The 21717-nt window shown below is 43.9% G+C and overlaps 1 protein-coding gene across 13 annotated transcripts in view; it reads right to left on the reverse strand.

Moving 5' to 3' along the window:
• CADPS (calcium dependent secretion activator) overlaps positions 1-21717 on the reverse strand; it is a 202774-nt gene that overhangs the window by 39380 nt on the left and 141677 nt on the right. For 4 of the 13 annotated variants that reach the window (XM_083795707.1, XM_083795701.1, XM_083795712.1 and 1 more), the window contains 5 exons: positions 21576-21593; positions 13370-13476; positions 7688-7844; positions 6519-6660; positions 2-148 (listed from right to left, as the gene is read on the reverse strand). In XM_083795707.1, coding sequence (XP_083651833.1) covers positions 2-148; positions 6519-6660; positions 7688-7844; positions 13370-13476; positions 21576-21593 — 571 coding nt within the window. The remainder of the gene's footprint in view (position 1; positions 149-6518; positions 6661-7687; positions 7845-13369; positions 13477-21575; positions 21594-21717) is intronic. The other 9 variants (XM_083795708.1, XM_083795706.1, XM_083795713.1 and 6 more) reach the window with 3 other exon arrangements.

Raw genomic sequence — 21717 nt, forward strand, 5'->3', positions numbered from 1 at the left:
CTCAGAATCATAAATAGCAGCCATCCATGACGGTGCAGAAAAGCTAGGCATTTGTGGGATGCCTAGCGGGATGTTAACTGGTAGATTTGGTACTTTAGGGAGATTCACATTTGGTAGATTCACATTGGGCAGATTACTTGTTAAACTCCTGTGGAAGAAACAGACAGAAAGAAAAAATACCATAACAGTGACAATGCAGATGTAGCAGAAGCACATGACACTCATAAACAAATCTGCAGAGTTCACAGCACGACAACAGTTAAAAAACTAAAGCAAAACATTTCAGAAAGAAGCATGGTATGGAAGCTTAAGTGTACTGTTTTGCAGTCTGCAATAAAAAGCAAGTTACTTAAAAAAAAAACAGAATGAAAGAAGAAGAATCACAAAGTAGCAAATTAGCAGAGTACTCAAACACCCACACAAAATAAGTTAACCTTCAAGTCCTGATACCATTTCAAAGTGCAGAGAGCAGCCTTTGCCTGGAAAAATCTACCTCATAAGGAAGCGAGTCTCGGTTCAGCGCACTCAGGTTGGAGGGATACATGAAATCGCTAAGCTAAGCCAGCTACTGGAAAAGTCAGGGAGCTTTTCTTGGAATCAGGACTCAATACACATGGGTTGAAATTCTAGCTCTGCTCAAGTCCTCAACAGTATTTGCCACCAAATTCAACGGAGTCAGGATTTTACTCCCAAAACTCCGTTTATCTTGTGCTGTACAAATAGTAGAAGTGTGCAAATCTGGATCAGCTGCTGGGTTCTTCCTAAAGGAAGACTCGTGCCCTGAGCCTACCCTTGCGTTTCTGTATGAAGACAAAACGTGTCCCAGGTCTACATACGTGCAGTGAATGAGTTGCATTTAGTAAATCCAGGACTGGTATATGAATGTTGCTTAGCTGGAAATGGGCTGTGGAGTGATTAAGATATTCAAAGATTAATTTATGAAGCAGGTGTACTTGTGCATCATGACGTTAATAAACATTTTCGGATATGCAGTTGTTATGCAGAAAGAGATCTCTTAAAAATGGGCTAGTGTATTAATTTAATCCAAAATATTGTTTCTCCTGAAACAATGTGCGGTGTAGCAACACCACATGCTTGAAGTTTTCAAAACACCATCTTTACCAGATTATTATTTAGGCTTAGTAAAAACAGAATCAAGACTTCAGGATTTCAGCTTCATCCTGTACTGCTGAAGTTCCTGGAAGCTTCTCTGTTGATGTGCAAGGACTCAGCTTCAGCGTTCAAACTTCCCTGGTTCTGGTGACCGTACCAGAAGATGCCACCTTAAAAGGTCTCCCCCATTCCCCTGGATGAAATTAGAAGGTGCTGTACAGGCAGCTTTATCAGGAGTCTTGGAAAACCATCAAATTACACATTTTGTCTTTCAAGGAATGTTAAAATTTTAGCAACTTTCTTGAGTCACATTTTGAGCTGCATTTCTTACTGTAAGTTTTATGTATAAAAAATCCAAAGTAATGGAACGGAGCTGGCTATACTGAATAAGTGTTTCCTAATGCAATAGAAGATAGGAACTCCATCTCTACAAGAGCTGTTCGTCACTGGTGGCAACTCTTAGGGAATAGACTGGGACTTGGAACCTCATTCTCTCTTCGTGAATAAAATCCTTTGTCTGGGGAAAAAAAAAATCTATATACTTTTTCTAGTGAAAAAAATGTATGTTCTTGCTTTCTTTTGTTTCTATGCCTCTTAGTAGATTTGACTTCACTTTATCTGCTTGTCGTCTTTGTTAGGCAGCAAGGAGGTAGGAGAATTTACTAATGTAACAAAGCCATCCATTGTTTCCATTCATACGGTGTCTGTCTATTAAGATGATATGATTACTGAATGAGACACAGACTCCACAGTGATTGAGAGAGTGTTAAATCTTCAGAAATGGCAGTGCATGTGGTTAAATACTGATATGGAATAAATAAAGAAATAGCAAGAGGTGGACAACATATAAATGTATAAGGAAAAGCAACTTAAATAACTTAGCCAGATGGTAAATACATAAATCAGAGGACCTTTGGTTTTAATATTAAAATTCAAGAAGTGACAGTGTTATATTAATAAAAACACTGTATTAATAAAATATGACTTCTAGAGTAAACAGTATACTATATTCACACGGAAACATATTTCTTTTATACAACACATTATTTTGCTGATGCAAGGATATGTTGCAAGAATAAGCTAGTACTCTTAAAAGAAAACAAAACAGCAAAATAATGGAGTATAATATGTTAACATACAGTAACTAATTTTAAAAATATTCTCCTGAATTGACATGCACAGTTTTGCAGGTTCAACTGATCTAATTATCTGACTAACAGTTGCAGTGAGACCTGTAAAAAATGATTAATATTACCAACAAATGTTCCAGCCTGCAGTTGCTCAGACCATAAAAACTACAGGTCCAAGATGAGAAACTGTTTCTAAAAGCCAGCCGTGCCTATTTAATATAGACGGCTAAATATAACCTCAGCCATCAGGCAGGGAATGTGGGCATTTGGATCAACAAGATGAGGGCTGTCTGATTTAAGAAGCTTTGGGACTGGCTCCTGATACGTTTGATAAAAGACGCACGCTCTGGAGCTGTACTGCTTGGTTTCTTGGTTTCTTCTCATTCCCCCCCATTTGTGTCTGTTGGCGATGCAAGTGGCTCTCACCTGTACTGCCTGCTAGGAAATCCTCCGTGCAAGCAGACTGGCAACATCCCAACACTCACGCTGTACCGTGGTACTGGTCAGAGTTGCCCCAGTATGGGAAGGAGGGCAGAAAAATCACCGTGTTTTTACTGGGGAGTCTCCGGTTTCAGGACAGAGCTAACCGAGAGCCTTGTCTGTACTGAAGTGCTTGGTTCCTACGTGATCCCTGAGATGGTTTACTGATGGGAGAGGCAGACGCCTGTCTCTTCCATCGCTAGAAATGCTCGCTACCTTACTGCCTAGGCTGAACAAATGCTCGAGAGCAAATCTTTTCACAAAAGCTTTGATGGGAAGCAGAGAGCTTGATAGTGAAGTAGGCAGTCAAATCTGTGTTCTTCCTCTGACTGACACCCAGAATAGTAACAAAAATACTCATGTTCACTACAGCAGTACTTCTTGTAAGGGGAAACGTTTTTCACTAGCATTTTATAGCAGTGCAACCTCTTCAAGTGGTTAATATAATCACACTGTTCAATTTCTTACATCTTAAATGAATGATACATTTATAAATAGTTTGCAAAGGGTTAGTGAGCAATCAATCGATGTTAAGCCAGGACTACAGTGTGGTGGAGACAGCCATAGGTCAGTGAGTAACTTCCTAGTCAAGCAACTGAAACTGGTTGTCGCTGCACCGGCTTTAGCATTTGCTCAGAAAGATCTTTCAACACAGACACACACAGAGAGACGCACACACACACGTACGTGTCTGCTGGCTGCGAGATAAATCAGCGTTCTCTGAGAAGCTAGCACGAAAAAAAAAAAAACAACACACCACCCATTGCACAACCCTACTTTTCCAAGACCTCTCAACTCACCAGAGAACAGACCTGCTCTGTAGCCTCCGTACTTGGATGACTGTGCGAGGGACAAGTGTTCCACGCTTCTCGGCGTGGATTCATGCGAGCACACCAGCTGCTCTAGCGATAGGGCAAGGACCCCCTGCAAATTCAGCAGCTCTGCAGAGGCAGCTTACAGAGCCCTCATGAGCACATTACCTCGCTGCTTTTTCCCCCATGTTTTCAATACTTAACAGTATCTCCCTCACTGTTTGCGATTTCTATACCTAACTCCTCGTAGCATAAGGTGCAGAGTATTCAGCAATGAAAATAGAAGAAATACATGCGTGCAAACTGCCATCTGGTCAGGTTATGGAGGGCTACGTATTTCAGCCTTGATTGCAAGCATGAGTGCAGAGAAACCCTTTCAAAAGACTCTGTACTGTGGAATAATTTCCTGCTTTACAGGAGATAATGAGACTTCTTCCTTCTTGCAGTTGACTTTAATGATCCACAGTGGGACAGCAGCAGGCTCAGTGGAACAAACATCCACGACGATCTGCCTTTTCAGGCCAACCTGAAGGCCTTTCTTCAAAGCAGAGGAAAGCCCTGGAGCCACATGCTGCAGTGTGTCCAGTTCCAGAAAAGCTCTGCTGGAGAGCCTGCAGAAGGCCGTGACTTGGATAGGAATTGGTTGGTCTAAGATATTTGAGGATCGATGGCCTAAAAACTCAACTGTGCTGCACTCGGACACGTAGGGGAAGAAGGAAGTAGATACAGGAGGGCAGATCCAACCGAATACGCCTCTGACCTGGGTTTTTCTGCAAGTTCACTGTAGATCAGCCAAAGAATAGCAGGTGGTCTGCCCAGGAGGCAAAAGATGAAGACGCCTTAACATTTAGTTCTGAACAGTGCATCAACACCGTCATACAAACGACTCCCCTCTTCTCCTTCACACAGCATGTGCCACCCTCTGTGCATTCGCCGGTACCTCCCTGTGCTGGGTCTGATCAAGTGAAGCCAGCATTTGCAACTCGCACTTCTGTGTGCGAGACACAAGAACAAAATACCGACTAGTGAAAAAAAACCCAGAGTGCATCTTTTCACCAGATGGACACAAGCTTCTTGTGAAAAGCACCCACTTTCCTGCTGGAACAAATTTTGTAAATTCTCGGGTCTGTACGACATCTAATCATCTAATCATAACCCACCCCGGGCTTTCGCTTGAATCTGCGATGCTCAAAGTGTTCTGCAACTGAAGCTCCCCAAAGGGCAAAGATACTACAAGATAACTAAGAAAAGACGTAGAAAGTATCAAAGATAACTTGAAAATGATAGATTCTGGCATACCCAGAAACAAGGCATTTTTACAGGCAAGTACCACAGCCAAGTACTCATGTACATCTATAGTTATGCCATGAAAGTCAATGAATGCCAAAATAATATCAGCTTCTGAAAAAAGAGAAATCAGAATGAATTGATTATTGACTGCCCGACTGAGGTAGGCAGTTGCACTGAGTTCACTGCCTCTGTTTCATAACAACAAGGAAATACAAACAGATTCATTGCTAAAGCAGAGCTCTGAAACTCAAGTTAATGCTAACTTCGAAGTGCAATTCTGCTTGAAGGAGTGGCTGTAAAAATGGCATTCTCCTACTCGAAAGATCTATTTCTTCTATGTTTTCTGGGTCACATCTGCTTATTTGAAACAAGATTTTTTAGGATTTTTAATCCTGTTAGCCTGCAGACCAAAGACAGCAAATGGAAAGTGAGAGAGACTCCTGAACGCCAGCCACTTAACCCCACTCAGAACAGAGGGGATGCTCAGGTGTCAAGAAAAGGCCCGCGACTTGGCAGGCAGAATCCTTATGGATGCTGAGGATGCACAAGAAAGAAAGGAGAAAACCTGGGTAATCAGATTCCAGGTTGCATATGGGAGGCTGGCTGCTGAACAAATTCTCTTTTCCTTGTAAATTGAACATATTTGGTGTGAAAAGCCCTGAAAGACCACACGTTCTTTTACACAGCAACCTCGGAGTGCAGTGCCACTTAACTTTGCTTAGAGAATGAGAAAAAAAGCAGGGAAAATAGTCTCTGTAGAAGTCATCCGGTCAAAATCCCTGGTCTGAGGCACTGTCAGGCTCACGGTGCTTGCACAGAGTCAACCCTCCTCTTTTAAGTCCTTTATTAGAAGGAAAAGACAGTTCTTTCCTTCACAGGAACCGACTTGGGCTTTTACAGCAAGCACAGCAGGGTTCAGCAGTGCTTCAAAACCTGTCCAATAACAACAGCAATCTAAAGCAAATGTCATGTTTTCACCATTCACTAGCTCTTGGGTTCAGTTTGGGTTTCTCTCAGACTCCTTATTTCTCGCTGGCCAACCCCTAGACCTCCACATCTATACCTGATTCTGTTTCAATCACTTTCCCTAGGTCTCACTCGGGTTTCTGCATGCTGGTGGCCTGTTGGGTCACCATGTCCCCGCTGGGTCGGTCCCTTCTGCATCTCCGTGAGCCGGTCGGGGCTGGGACCCCTCCGGGCTGCCCGGGGACACAGCCCACAGCCACCAGCCGTGGGGATGATGTGCTATCCTTCCATGGGGTGGGTGGAAAAAAATGAATACGGGGAAGAATAAATACAGCAATGACTCACTCAGGTTACAGGGCTGGACTGAACGCAGTAAAGCAAGGGTTTTGTTCTGAAAAGGAGCTGTTTGAGTTCAAAAGCAGCATCGGGGAAGGCCTTTTAGGATGGGATCCAAAAAGCCATGCCAGCTAAGAAGGTTTTCACATTTTCACGCTTCCATGTCCAAAGGCACACGGTTTGAACTGAGGCAGCAATGCATTTCAAAAAGCAAATACCATTTCCTTCATTAACTTGAAAACCCTGAAGAGATCAGGCCTATTTTTAGCATTCAACTAGAAAATATAAAGCACTTTCTGCACGTCCAATCTAACGTTTGCTAATTCATCTCTGCATGAATCTCGATCCATTTGCACCCAAATTCCAATTGTATCAAAGGAGGTTTCCTTACTTTACTGGCTCCCATGACTCCCGCTCAAAGCCCCTGTGAATTGACTGTGCAATTGAGGACTCCATCAGATCGACATATCTAACAACAAGTGGAGCAAACAGGTCTTGGAGGTGTTTGTGGAATTTTCCATTGCACAAATTATCTAGAATAGATAAATAAAAGTATAGTAAGAAACTACTGTTACTAAAAGCTCTGTAACAAACCACAGCGTGGCACTTCATTACACAATGAATTTGTCAGCGCACAGAAAGAAACTCCGAGAACAAAACAGGAGCTGGCATCAGGCACTGATGCTCATGACAAAGACAGGAATGGCTTCTTAATCAAAACAAATAAACAAACAATGAATCTTCTTTTCCATTAATGTCAAACTTACAGGTTACAAATACATTATTACTTCCTGTGAATAAAATGAGTGTAAGAAATACAGCATGGCAAACATTAGGACTTTGGCAGGTAGGAGGATCGTTTCTTATTCAGTTACTCACTACTATGACACTGGAAATTGCTCTTGGAGGATGAGTCCCGCTTTTTTATATGGTGACAGAAAGCTGGTCGGGCCCTGGCTGAGGACGTTAGTGAAGGACAGAGCCAGCTCAGCCACCAGCTCCCTGGCAGCAGTCACACCACCCTGGGGAGTGCCAAGTCCCCAAGGGTTTTGAAGGTGTGAGCCCATGTGTGCTTTGGAGAAGAGCCTTATTTCACAAAGCACTAGGCTTCTGAATTACTCTTGCTCTCATTTACTTTAATTTAAATCTTTTCCTCCCTTCAATAAAGTCTTTTAAAGCAGGGACTGGTTTACTCCATGCTAAATAAATGCAGTAAACACATATAAAACAACACACACATTTAATGACAGTGAGATAGGGTACAAAATTCCCTGCTTGTCAGGCAGCCATTACCGAGAGACTTGAGAAGATGAAGCAAAATAAAAGTTCAACTTCTCACCTTCAGCTGGGGCATTTGATTTAAGGGGTGTCTGTGTGTGCACCAGAGAATTGCTTTTTTTTTTTTCTAGTGGAAATGGAACAAAATCAAGCCGATGCTACAAGAGTCTGTACTGCGCATCTCTACCCATCTCAGTTCTCTGTGCAGTGCGGAGAGGCTGAAAGTGTTAGCAGTAACCTGAGCCGCCCACTGAAAAGAAACGATCAAAATACAATACATACAGTCACTACGGAGGAAATCGTTTAGAAGCTGAAAGAGCGGAAAGCTGTCCCATGTGTCTGGGGGTTGCACCTCTAACGCAGCATCCATATCCACTGCAAACAGTGACAGGAAGGTCTCCGCGTGCTCGACCATTAAGTCTGACCACCAAGCAAAGGCCTTCAGGGTTGGTAGAAAAAGATAACAGAGCAGTATGTTAGTTCTAATAAAGCACAGTCAAAGATGCTAGGCCACATACCTTAAAAAAATGTGCATCCCCTGGAAACTACCTTTATTGTAAAGAGAACAGTGCTTTGAAGTGTTGGCTGCACGTACAGCGCTAATCACGGGAATTAGGCACTGCTGTTTTCATACAAAGGTTTCTTGCAGAGGATCTATTCAGAGCTCCACCGTAAAGGCAGGCAGTTGTAACATGGCAGAGAAGGTTTTTTGTCTGTTCAATTTACAATAAATGACTTCACTCGTCTTTAGTTATGCTAATTATCAGAAAGATCAACTAATCATTATTCTGAAGTACAGAAACTGGGGACTTTCTTCACTATTTGTGGGTCTTCTGCTGTGTTTTTCAACAGTTTAAATTTTGTTTGGATTCTCTACTTCTATTTGTCTTGAAAAACTAGAAGCCTAAGACATTAGAATCTGTCCTAAATCTTTCACACTCTTATTTGGAAATGTTTCAAGCATCACCTGTAAGGGTTATTAGAGCACTGTTCATTTTACATGGTCAGCTACACACATCCATCTAAACACACTACCACCTTTGTTAACGCTACTTATCAGGAAACAAAGCTCTATCATCAACATGCCAAGATAAAAAAAATCTACGACAAGCCTGTATTTTCACAGAGGCAGGAAAAAAATATATCTAATCTTGAAAGCCAAAAAATATCAGTGAAGTAACTCATTCTCATGCACACGGGTCCTTAAAATTCACTGGCCGGGCCCTGTGACGTGACATTCACATCGTACATGGCTCAGATGTGAATGTTCCCGACGCATGCATGCGTGTTTAGTAATCACTTCTGGCTGGGCACATGCAATGTGAGAAGTGCTGCCGTTAGGACCATGTGCTGTAATTTGTAAGGGAGAGGAAATTACTCAGTGACTTAAAGGATCTGAGAAATGTCTTTCCAGCACTCTGCAAGAGAACGAAACCTCTAGCATAGAGACAAGACTAGAGATGGAACAGAAAAGACCAAGAATAAAGAAATTGGTTCAAAGAGGAGTTGCTGGTCAGGGAGGGGTATTTTTTGCCTCCTGGAAGGAAGCTTTTGGCAGACTTGAATAAGCAAAACGGACTTTAGTTTTCTTAGGGTTCAGTTTTGATTCACTGATGTTTTCCTGCTGACACTGATGACAACAGCAGGATGCCTTTGATGAATCCTGTCCTAGATGGCTGCAGAGAACGCCAGCTCTTGGTTCTCCTGGCCATGGAGAGGGATGCTGGCAGGAGGACTTTGGGACTATTTCCACTCCTTTGCTCCCCCAAAATGAAAAGCAGGCTGACATTACCCTGCTATTATTCCATGAGTTGATATAAACTGGTGTTGAGACATGCAGAGGTTGGACGTGACACAGGGCACTATGCATTCAGAGCACATCCAAGATGCAAAATCACCAAAATAACCAAATAACCCCCAAGAAGGCACAGCTCTGGAGTGCCCAGCCATGGAGGTGCAGGGGTTCCAGGGCAGGCTGGGCCGTGCTCTGCCCGGAGTGGCAATGCCAGCAGGTTACAGCATCCATGTGGTCATGGCATGGGGAGGAGGTGGGTAAGTTGGGCTCCTTCATCTGCAAACCATCCCCAGCCCCACACACATGGAGGAAAGTGTCAGGCATCGCTGCAGCAATGCCTCCCGTGGGACACCTGGACAGCCCAGGCGCAGCTATGACAGAGAGTTTGTTATTCAGAAAAAGCCAAAATCGAAGCGAGGGAGTCTGACAGGGCTGAGGGCATGGCAATGCTCTTCAATGCTTCCTTCTGTGTCCAACCCAGCCCATGGACACCTGTGAGTGCTGAGACGAGAGGTGTGGTGTCTCTGCAAAATCACGCAGGAACCAAAACCATCAAGAATCAGGTCTGCTTCGGATGCCTGCCCAAACATCCTCCCAAAAAATGTTGGTGGGAAACGAGTGGACGCTGAGAAATGTGGCTGTTGAGGGTCCTCTTAAAATTAGCAGCGCTTGTCCATGCTTTTGAAGGAGGGTGATGAGGTTGTCCTTGCACAGACGTGGTTCTCTGGCTGCTCCTCTGCCTGCCAAGAGCCTGCCACGCTGCCTCCCCACGTCTGTGCCCAAAAAGCGATCGCTACGAAGGGCCAGCAGCAGCCAGTATTTGGGGAGATGGGAAAGGGGAGGCCAAAGAGTATCTTCTGCAACAAATCCAACATAATCACTGCAGAGTCCTGCAATAAAAACCTGCTTCCATGAAAAAGGAAAAAAAAAATGCTATTTTAAAAGAATGAGGAAGAAAAGCATACGATCATTTGTGGAAAAAAAAATGCCCAAACCAGTCATAGTTTCCCTTTTACTGGAAAAGTAAAATTTTAGCTCCACAAGTCTGTAACTTAATGCCAGACTCCTCAACCTCCTCCTCCCTACTCTCAGTGAACAGGACCTTCCTGCAGTGGGACCATAACACCACGCTTTGAGGAACTCCTTCAAGATGGTAACATTTCCTTTATTTACCATCTACTTACCTGCTTCACTCAGAACACGATGTGAAGGCAAAACAGTGTTCTTTCTAGCCAAACACACCTATTAGTGTATGTTTTACACATGGATACACATGTATATATGTATGACCTCAAGGAGTTAAAATACATATATACATATACACATACGTATACATAGAGAGAGAACATGGGTTCCAAAAGGCTCGAAGGCCACGGTCTCTGGCGTGTGCCATCAGTCATCCAGGGGAAGGAAATCAGAGCTGGGAGACATCTGAGGAGCGAGGTGACACACGGCAGAGACCTCCTGCTCTACACGGTACCTACCAAGGCACCACTGATTCTCCTGCATTTTTGTCTCTGCTGCTTTGCTTCTTTCTGGTGGGTAAGGCAAACCCAGCTGACAAGGCACGATGCTCCTGCTCTGATGTTTTTTGAACATACTCCGTGCACTGAGTTTTGGTTTCTGGGTTCCCATTTGTGTGTCTGCCCGGATGGCCATGTTGGGAAAAAAGGGGTGTGTTTTAATCACAAAAACTGTTGGTTTTCAGAAAATAAGGCATTCCTTCAGTAACTGATGCCATTTAATTCTGCTGAACATCCAAAGCAGACCAAAGAGCTGCACCTTGCAGGCTGAACTGTCTCACCCTCAGGCGAATGGACAAGAAGACAAAAAATCTCACCTGGAATAATTTGAAAAAAAAAAAAGCACAGTACCTCAGCAGTTCTCATCGCACAGGAGCAGAATAATGTGGCCATGACGCATAATAAAAATGATGTGCTAAATCCACCAGCCTCTTGCCTCTCTGCTCCTTTGGGTGCAATTCCAAGCGTGCAGAGAGCTGGCCAACTGCCTGAGCACTGCTGAAGTGCCACAGAAACCCTCGGGACAGGAGTTCAGTAACGTTCTGACGGCATCTGGGGCTTCTGGACAGAGATGAATTTCACCCTTCCAGGTCACCATTCAGAACAAGGGACCAGGAAGCCTCCTATCCCTGTTGGCATTAACCTTCTGTCTCTAATCACAGCCTTGTGACACAGAAGATGCTGAAGAACAGCTTTGAACGTTCGTCCTTGTGGGGAGCAGCACAGCTGGCTGAACACCACGGGCCCTGTAACTGCCTGCTTCAGAAGTGTACTGTTTTCAAAATTACTTGTACTTTAAAATCAGCTCTTTCCAGGCTGGTTGCACAAACAGCCTGCGCTGGTGATGAGTGGAATAAAATATCGTTATCCTTGGGCAAGTTATCGCAGTGCTCTCAGGCACCTCCTCACTTTTGCGAAAAAAAGGAAGTTTATTTCACTCTTCACCACGTATATTCTCTCTCTACATATAAATACTGTATATCCAGTACAAGGCACATACAGACAAAACCATAGGAAGAACACTACCATTCTAGTCACTTGTGTAGAACTCAGTCCATCTCCACCACAGTGTACTATAGATCGGGTGAATGCAAAACAACAGAGGTAACAACAGGCTGAGGAGAGATTCCAGGCAGGTAGGGTTGTGTTGGGATGTAACTGCAGCGCTCGTAAAAGATACCCATTGCTACATGCATGGACTGGACTGCTACGCCACATTGACCCTCCTGTGTAAGGCTACCAGCTCCACAAGCAGCCGACTGGGAGTTGCTGTTACATTCCTCGGTTAAAGTTACGGAAGCGAGGGCAACCCAGGTAAAATCCCAGGAGGAAACATGGCACTGAGAGGGCATGCACGAAATATGACAGGAGTGACTCGTGTCATTCAGTTTAGTCACATACCTCTTTCCCCTGCCAGGATCATCCAAGATTGAATGAACAGTAGAAAAACAGGGAGGAAATTTAAATATGCAAGCAGGCATTAGTTGGGTGTTGTGGATTGTTGTGTATTATCAATAAGTTAAGTTATACTGCAAGTTTAATATACACTGGAATGATTTTTAGGTGATTGTGAAATTAGTTATCAAATGCTTTTAATGCAAAATATAGTGAGTATATCTAAAAATGGGAAGGAAAAGAGAAAAGAGCGCATGAGTGTTACAATACCTACAGTCATAAACAATAACTGTTCACTCTGATTTTTAGAAATGATTCACTTTCCAACACTTAGCCAAGAGCACCAGATTTACAGAGAACACCGGGCTCAATCCTGCAAACACTTACACGGGTGGGCAAATCCCCATGGGCAGCCCGGTCCGGGCATGCTGACGGCGGGGCTACACCCAGCACGGCCAGCGGCCTCGGGATCAGTGTTGCCAGGATTGAGCCTCAGGATTTTCTGAAATATACCTGACTCTAACACAGTTTCAGTGTTTTAAAGCACAAATCTTTCCATTAAAGTGCTTTGAAGAGTTAAGAGTAGTTTATCAGGCATTAGGTACCTCAAATAATTAGTAACAGAGAATAATTCGTCCTGATCTCCACAGCTAGTAATTGAAGTATTCCCAATAAACCAAGACAGAAGCGGCCAACAGAAAACCAAGCGAGCTAAAACAGCAGTTTATCATGTACCACAGGGGCGAAGAGAAACCCCTGGAAACGACCTGAATGCCCAGGAAGGGACCAAAAATCCTTGTTTTGTTTTGTGATGGTTTTACTTGCCACAGCTTTCAACAGCAGGAGCGGTTTGCTGCTGACAGTGACCGCCGCTAATGCTGTCTGGAGGTACAAACACAGGACATTTTGGGCAATATACGACCTTTCTCAAAAGTGGACGGGCTTGGTCTTGCACGTAGCTGGTGGTGAATATAATGGGCTCTTGCTGGCGCTGCATGAAAGGCTGCAGACTGATGTAGATGACAGCAGGATTTAATTCATTCCTCCTTTAGCCCTCCCTCCCCTCTGAAAAGCAGTCTTCCTGACCTGTCCCGTGCCTTCACCAACACTTTTATCACCGTTATTGGCTTCTAAAAAAGATAACCCAGCACCTGTTCAGAAGACATCCCATAAGTACACAGAGCCACCAGCAACCGACCAGACCCTGCTCAAGACCTGCGGGGCACAAGCTCGCAGGGCGCCGCTGCTCACCTCTGCATGGTGTTCTTCGTTTTGTTGGAGGACTTCAATTACCAATTCTGCCAGACGTATTGTGTCTTCTAACTTTTTAGCTGGTGTGACTAACCGGCCTACATTTTCTGTAGTACAAGAACTTGAGTTAAAAGGCAGGCAGAGTGAAAAGCTAGATGCACAGTAAGTAAATTTAGAGGTTTAAGAAATCCCATAATATTCTACAGCTTTAAAGATCTTTTCATGCATATGTTAAATGCTTATATAATTAGTACTGAGCAAACCAGAAAGCCACATTCGTTATAATACTATGAAAATACAGTGCTCCAGCTCCAAATCTCACAATACTGTCAGAGTTGTTTTGCTCTATGGTGAGGTGGTGGCACTTTATTAGCTCAAATAGGAACATTACATTCCCTAAAGACAGCATCTGGCCACTAATGTATGAACAATATGTGTCCTTCAACGTAGATGATGCATTACAAATCACGTCTGTACGATTTTAACATTTTTTTAAGATCAATTTAAACAAATCTCTCTGCACTTTTAATAAATTGTCAAACTTGAGCAATTTAAATGTTCACCTGCTACTGAAAGCAAAAACGGCAGGTCTGACCTGCTCCAGGATTTAACTTCACAAAGGTCAAGGAGTTACGCATGCTGGAGGGAGTGGAAAGTGGTAAATCCCACTAGGTGTTCATACGTAAGATTTATATGGGAAAAGAGATGCAACTTTACAGCAAAAACCCCGCAAACAAACCAAGGAGTTTAAATCCTGGAGCTTGCTGTTTAGCTATATTGAGTTATTTTGCAGCATTTTCTGAAGATTTTTCAAAACAATCAAATCATATTCTTCCAGGTAACATATTACTATTAGCATATTAAACATCTGAGGTGCGAACAATCTGGACCATTTAGAGTATTTCGACAGGAATAATAGAGAAAAAAACAAACTAGACGCATTTTCATCGAACGGCAGCTTCCGCAGAGCTGGCTAGGTGCAACCAAGGAGGCTCCTGTGACCTGACCCCATGGCTCACCTGCTTTGGTCACCCTGGGGAGAAGCAGAGCAGCAACCCTGCTCCCTGGGGATCCACCTGTGCTGCGGTGTGTCACCACCTGGAACTACAGACATGTCCCTCTGGCTAACGACTGGGTGCCAAACCTGGCTCTAGCATAGCTAGGGGGAAGGACAGCACTTCGGTGCTACATCAGCTGCTTCATACCTCTCCACCTACATGTATTTTGGTCTCTCCGTGATATTAAAGCTGGAGACTTTGCAAATAGGTGAAGTACCAAAAAAAAAAAACAACACAAAACACAAAAGCCAAATCAGTCTGCTGCAATTATACAGTACACAACAGACTGTTTGAGCTCAACAAAGCAAAATGCAAGACGTGCACGAATTAAAGCTCCTTTACTAGCAAGGAGTCCATCCCAATTCACCTTGGGATGCCCAGAGCTAAGCCCAGCAGCTTGGGTCGTGCTGTGATGCAAGGCAGCTGCGCACCTTGCTCCAGGCTCCTGCATGCATTAACATTTTGTTAGTGCTTAGGTTTTGTTTTCTGATGGAGCAGAAACTTGGGGTTGCACAGAGATGTCACCACTGTGCTCTGCTGGGTCCCACGCTGAGTACCGGGGCAGAAATCCCTGCCTTGCTGAAGGCTCGCTGAACTTTGAGGACTCGGCTCTTCGCCTCCACACCATGCCTGCTCCTACTTTTCTCTGAATGTACATCTACAGGCAGTGAATCTCCCATGAAAAGGAAAGGCATGCTTTTCGGAATGGCCACACTCGGGTGGCTGTGTGAGGGTACATGGTGCTGTTTTCAGAGGAGCTGAGCAGCCAGGCCAGCTGAAATCTGGCATTGCAGGTGCTTGGCTCAGCAGAGAGATGCAACATGGCAAATTCTTTCTCCATTTTTCCTGACTGATACCACAGACAGGGGCTCTGGGCTTTCTTCTCGGGTTTCCCTTTCATCTCTTCTATCACTGGAAACAAAAAGAAATCCAGGTTCCCCTTATCCTACTTTATTGAGCAAATACTGATACTAGTTAAGTCGTCCTTCCTTCTCCTATTAAAACCAGCACCTCGCTGGCTACAACAAAAAGAAACTTGTTCCTTTTATGCAAAGAGAGTCCAAAGGAGTGTCCTTCAGTAAGCTCTGGTTGCTTCTGCACCTCCAAAGCCAGGGGGAAGCTTTTCCATTGATCAGAGCAGCATCAGACCCATTCTCATTTGCAACACTGATCTGCTCTCAAATACAACTAAAAGACAAAAGTGTTAATAAGAACAACTGCTCAGAGATGCTGTCTTTAAAGAAAATATTGATGCTTATACAACTTTGGCAGCCAGCAGATGTCAATCTTAATTTTTTTTCTTCTTATTTTAAATATTTCCCTGGTTAAGTTACTATACATCAGAATATTCTGCTAAGATAGCTGGAGCACTGACAGTTACATCAAACGTATACGATATACTTATCAAACATTTCATCCAACATCATGTAAAGCTCATACATATTTATAGTTTTCATGCAAAATGTTATGCAACAACAATGTTATTTTGTGCTGACGTTGATATTTGAAAATGTTGCATATGTCAGACATTGCTAGACAAAAAAATGTGGACATTTTGAAATAAACGCTACCTCTAAATCTCTAAAAACCTACCACGTCGCGCTAGGTGTTTCGTAAAGCTGCACACGAGAACTAGCTCCCTAACGCTAAACAAGCAACTGCTTAATACTAAACAAGCAACTGCTAGACTAGGAAAGCACTGAATAAAAGGAAGGAAGACTATTACAGTACTTGGCGTCTGTTTGGCCATGCCTTTGAGCATATGATTTATCATGTTAGTCTGCGTTTGAGGAGATGACGGTGGCCCAGCCGGTGGCTTAGGCTTGGATGGACGGGCTGCTTGTGCGTGACAGAGAGAGACGCCAAAAGTAAAGAGACAAGGGACGTCATAAACAGTGACAAAAAGATGAAAACTTTTGACAGGAACATAAGCAGGAATGGTCAAATACAAATGGAATAAGCTGCTGGGTTTTTGCTCGTTGGTACTCGAAGTAGTACACGGGAATGACACCGTTTAACAACAAATATTCTAGAAGTCAGGAGGTTCTTACATCCTACGGCAGCGTGCAATCAGAAAGCTAAAAATTCAACACCAGTGTGGAACTGCCTTTCACGCAGCCACGTGACAAACCTGACTTCGGGTAATTCAGCTAAAACTCCGGAATTCAGAGCAGGTGACTAAAAACCATCACTTTAAGTCAGCGCTCCAGTGCTTAGGTACATTTAGCAATAGAATAACGAGCCACATGAATTAATTGCTTTACAAATATCAATTACACATTTTAGAATTAAACGTCACTGTTGGTTAAAGGGAGCTATAAAATATTCTTGTGCAATTTAAACATGTAAAAAAATCTGTCACTTAAAAATGTGTGGTTCCTGATCGTTTCCAGCTCATTTAATTATTTTCAACTTGGAATTCTAGTGGCTTTTATATTCTGGGTTGAATCATATATAAAAACTTGCCAGCTCTATCAAATATGTTACTTGCTATTCCAAATGTTAGAATACTGCAATCAGGACTTGACCCATCTGTCATATAGTTTACAATATCAGCATAGGAAAAATTCAAAGAAAATAGCCTTTCCTTTTACATACCCTCAGAGAATAAATTATATACTGTGCATATATTAACACAATAGTTTCTATTACATTTAATAACAGTTTTTGCAGCATTGTGACTATTTTTAATAATGCCATTTGCAAGGATTCTGGCATATTTATCTGGACATTCTATTGCCAAAAGTCCTTGCCATTTTGATTGCATTTTCCAGTGGAAAAAAAAAAATCGGTTGGCTTGTGCAAAGTAGATTTCTGATTGCTTTTAATTCTCACAGAATTACAACACTTATCGGAGTATAATAAAGAATATTCGAGTAAACCCTTAGTTAAAGAGTATGAGTTAGGTTTGTTCCCTCTCTCCATACACAGAGGTACACACGTACACGAACACACACACAATGCACAACTGTGCACACGCACACACACACACACACATTTTTAGTCTTTTAAGCTGTAACGATTTAATTCAGACTCTTAGATTCGAGCCACTGGCTTCCGGCTTTCTTTTTTCGTTTGTTTTGTTTTGCTTTCCGCTAACAAGAAAAACAAATCTATTTGCTTATCTCTGGAGTCGCCCTGCTCCTTGTTCAATGTTTACCCAGGGTGGCTTTGTCCCCAGAAATCGTACCTCTCAGCCTCAAGTGACAAAAACACCAGCTTTTTGGGCATTGGCCTAATGACTTTCAGTCTCATTTAAAACATAAGCAAGAATTCAATTTGGCTACTCGCTGATGGCTCCTGAGCCCCGCATGTAATGGTTAGGAAGGATATTTTACTGCTCACCACTAGGATGAGCCGTTTGTGCCACGGTCCCGGCGCGGGCAGGGGTTGTGGCACGTCTCCTCTCACCTGCGCCTGGCAGCCAAGTGACAGGAACGCCTCGCCACAGGAATGTCAGTCCTGCTGGCTCCAATGTTGGGGAGTCCGAGAGGGAGAGCTCCTCCTAGCAGTGCCAGAGCCAAGGAAATCTGCCCCCCATTGCACCTCTGTGCGCTGCGACCCTAAATCACCCCTAGATTCGAGCCCAGCCTCTGCGCCGCCAACCACGGAAATACTCATGCTAAGAAAGGGGGTGCCCACGCGGACCCCGGCAGAAAGCAGATTTCAGACCTCGCTGACATCCAGCTCCTGCAGTGGCCTGACTTGTGCAAGTGTTTTCTGCCTTGGGGAAAAGCCATGAGCAGAGAAGGATGAGGAGGAAGCAGCAAGAGATGCAGCACCTCCGTAACCTCAAAATTCAAACAGGGACGGGGTGCTGGGGCAGAGGCACTCCTCTGGGAGTGATGCTGAGAGCTGTGGGCAGCACGCTCCGTCCTGCCTGGTGCTGTGGTGCCTGCTTGAGATTTATGTGTGTCTGGAAGGGATTTCAGTGAGGATAACACTTTTTCTCCCAAACCAAGATGCATTACCTTCAAGCTAAGAAAAATTCACGGAAATGGTTTTTTATCAACTCAGGAGACTCAACTTCAGCTCTCAAAAATTCAATATTCTGCAAAGAAAACTGATCTCCTGACCTTCTGGTGGTTATTTAGCCTTGTGAAGAATTTTTGCACATCTGAATTATATCTCATGCCTCAGGCAGCAAGTTGCTTTGGTAAGAGCTCTGTAGAAGGATAATGCCACAGTGCAGAGCATCGTGTAACAACTTCAACACTGCTCTAAACACGGGCTTTTAAAGGACAACAGGAAAGCTAGGAAGCTGCGTAATGACTCCTTGTCAAATGCAACCGAATGCCACTTCAAGGAACGAAACAAGTAAAGCAGCAGTTCAGCAAGCAAACAAACACGGGTTGCATTTACGTCTGAGTTACAGTCATGGTTAAATATATGATTTATTAATGACTTCAGTCTCTGTTCCTGCTTCAAAGACTGATGGTATCATATATTTTGCACCCGTATTTATTTGGGGAATGTCATTTGATTTTCTTGATGAGCTCTGTGCTTTATCACAGATGCTGGGGGTGATTGCCTAGTGGTGGCTGGGCTAATAAATCCCAGGGGACCTCTTCTTGTCTCAGGTTGGGTTAATAAACAAGCAGCTGAGCCCCTACGGCTTCAGTGCGCTCTGTAAAGATTACGGGTACGTGCACGGAGCTTCCCAGGCTGAGATCCAGAAATAGGCAACGCGAGTGACGTAAAGTGAGCGCGGGGACTGTGACGAGGGCCAGTACGAGTGCCTTGACAAATACCACTGCTTGTCAGCAACCTGCTGCATCGCTCCACTCAGACACCGACCTCTGCCGCACCCGCTCCCCCAGCCCAGCACGCTTTCCACGCCTGCCGGGGTCAGCGCCTTGCTCAAGATGCTCCGCGGCCGGTGCCAGCCGAGGCTGACGCAGCCGAGGCCGCCGTGCTCGGTGCCTCTCCTGCCGGCGTGCCTGGGTCCCCAGCCTGACGTGGGAAGGGACAGGCACCGGGGCTTGGGAACTGCACCCGCCCTGGCCAGGATGGGACGGTACACCCAGCGGTGCTGCTATTTCTTGGGCAGGGGATGAGGAAAAATTGCATTTTTGGTCCCCCGATGGCCCAAAACAAGCTGATTTCCCCTAGGGACAGAGCAATGGGACGTCACTGGGTCTATCTCAAGTTGCTTTCTGTCTGCAGAGCTGCCCTGCTGGTGGTCCTTGCCCCGTGCACCGAGGCACCAGCTGTCCCCAGCCCTACATCTCCTTCACTTCTCATCTTCATGCATCAGCTCGGGGGACCACAGGAAGCCTCTTTTTTTTACAGAGGCCAAAACCAAATTCACTACATTTCACTACATGAGATATAATCTAAAACCTAAAGACCAAAACTCTTATACTAAGCACCAGGAATGACCGACCTGACAGCTATCACTGTGGCCGGCACCAGCTCTAAAGCTGCCTGTACTCAGCTCCAGCAGAGCGAAGTGGCATTCGTGTTCATGGGAACGGGATCCCCTAATGCCACCGCACTCCAGCACAGTGCAGTGCATTTCTCAAATCCTGTGCATAAGGGACAGAGAAATTCTTTTCTAAAGGAAGGATGGACTCCCAACTTATATAAATATGCCTTCAAACCCTTATTAAAAGGTTGCACTTATTAATGTGTTAGTAGTTTTGTCTGATTAATAATTAAAACAAGCCATTAATCTTTAATTATTGTAATGTTCTGTTTAGCATTCTATTTTAAGTCCATATTTTTATGAGACTACAAGCAGGAGACTACAAGCTTTTCAGGGGAAAGGAGAATGAGGGGTGATATTTGTGTGTTTAAGAAGTTGTTTTCAATATCTTATTTTTATTCTTGCTTTTGGCAAAATAAATAAAAAGTCAGGCCAAAACCCAGTCACTTTTGACTCCACTTAAGCTGAGGAACTGATTTCAAGTTGAGTCCTGCTGACCTTGCCTGAAAATTTTTCATTTAAGACAGTGGTAGAGTTGTGGGCACGAAGCAGGGCAGTCGCAGCTCGCTTTGTCCTCTCACTCGCTCCGAGCATCAAGAAGCAGTTTTATTTTTAAAGGAGCTGGGCCAAAGAAAGGTCCTTCTGAATTCCCAAACTTGCAACACGTGACAAGCCTTTGCCAGCAAGAGCGATGCCCATTGCTCGCGCTGTGCTTAACACACAACAGCCCACTGCGGCCATCGGAAATAGCTGCACTTGCCATGCTTATATTTGCAGTTTGTGTGCCTGCACCTCTCGCAGATGTAGGGAAGAATTAATCTCTGTTGCCTGAATATTGCTAGTCAAAATTGGGTTTAGTGCCATGCTCTAGATCCTGGGCCAAATGTGAGCTGCGGGGGCCTGGGGAAGCCTGGGCAGAACTAGCCCAGTCCCTTTTCTGCTTTATAAAAGCAATTTCCCTTTGCAAACAGCTGAAATCGACTGAATCCTGTTATTATTTTTTTTTTCCACAAAACATAACAATCTACTCACAAAAAGAGATGAACAGTTCAGGTTTCAAGGACTTTCAAACCAGGACTCTGGCGTACAACAGAAACGAGAACAGGGGGCTGCAGACCTCCAAAACCCCTTCTGAAGAGACAGGCACTTCGGGCATTTTGGTCTGCGCTGAACCTTTGCCTCATCACATGTCACCACAGGTTATAAACGAGAGACAAACACGACTTCTGTCTGACCGGATTGTTTGTCACACATTAACGAAAAAAATTGGAAAAAAAAATAAAAAAATAAAAAACCAGTCCTCCCAATAGGGCATAAAACAGAAGATATGAAAAACAAAAATGAACGTTAGTTTCGTCATTAATGTGCTTGTTGGGTGTGTTAAATTAATGGCCAGATCACCAACATTTCTGCGCCAAAAATGAGCTGCAGTTCTTTTGGAAAACAAGAAACTTTCTCTTTACAAAGGCCAGGTTCTCCATTAAAACTGTCTCTTAAGAAGACACTCGATTTCTGTGAGGTATTTCTAATCTACACTCTATTCTAAGGAAGGAGGCAAAAGAGATTACGTAGACAGCACAAATTAACTCCTTAAGTATCAATGCATCTCCATTTTCAGCCTGAAGGAGTACATATCTTAAGGAGCTATGAAAAAAATAATAAACAAAATAAATATAACTCAACAGTCCTAGTAATTTATAATGCATATACAATAGTTCACCTGCATCCTTTTGATTCTCTATATGAAAGAGAGAAAGCGACAAGGAGAGAAAAGAGAGAAACAAGAACAGATAGGCAGGATTAATGAGCAAGTGGACCGCACAGCCCCCCAGTTATGCGTGATATATGACATTTGAAAAGAA

The sequence above is a fragment of the Anser anser genome, assembly GCF_964211835.1.
Source record: "Anser anser genome assembly, chromosome: 12".
In the NCBI taxonomy this organism is placed as follows: Eukaryota; Metazoa; Chordata; class Aves; order Anseriformes; family Anatidae; genus Anser; species Anser anser.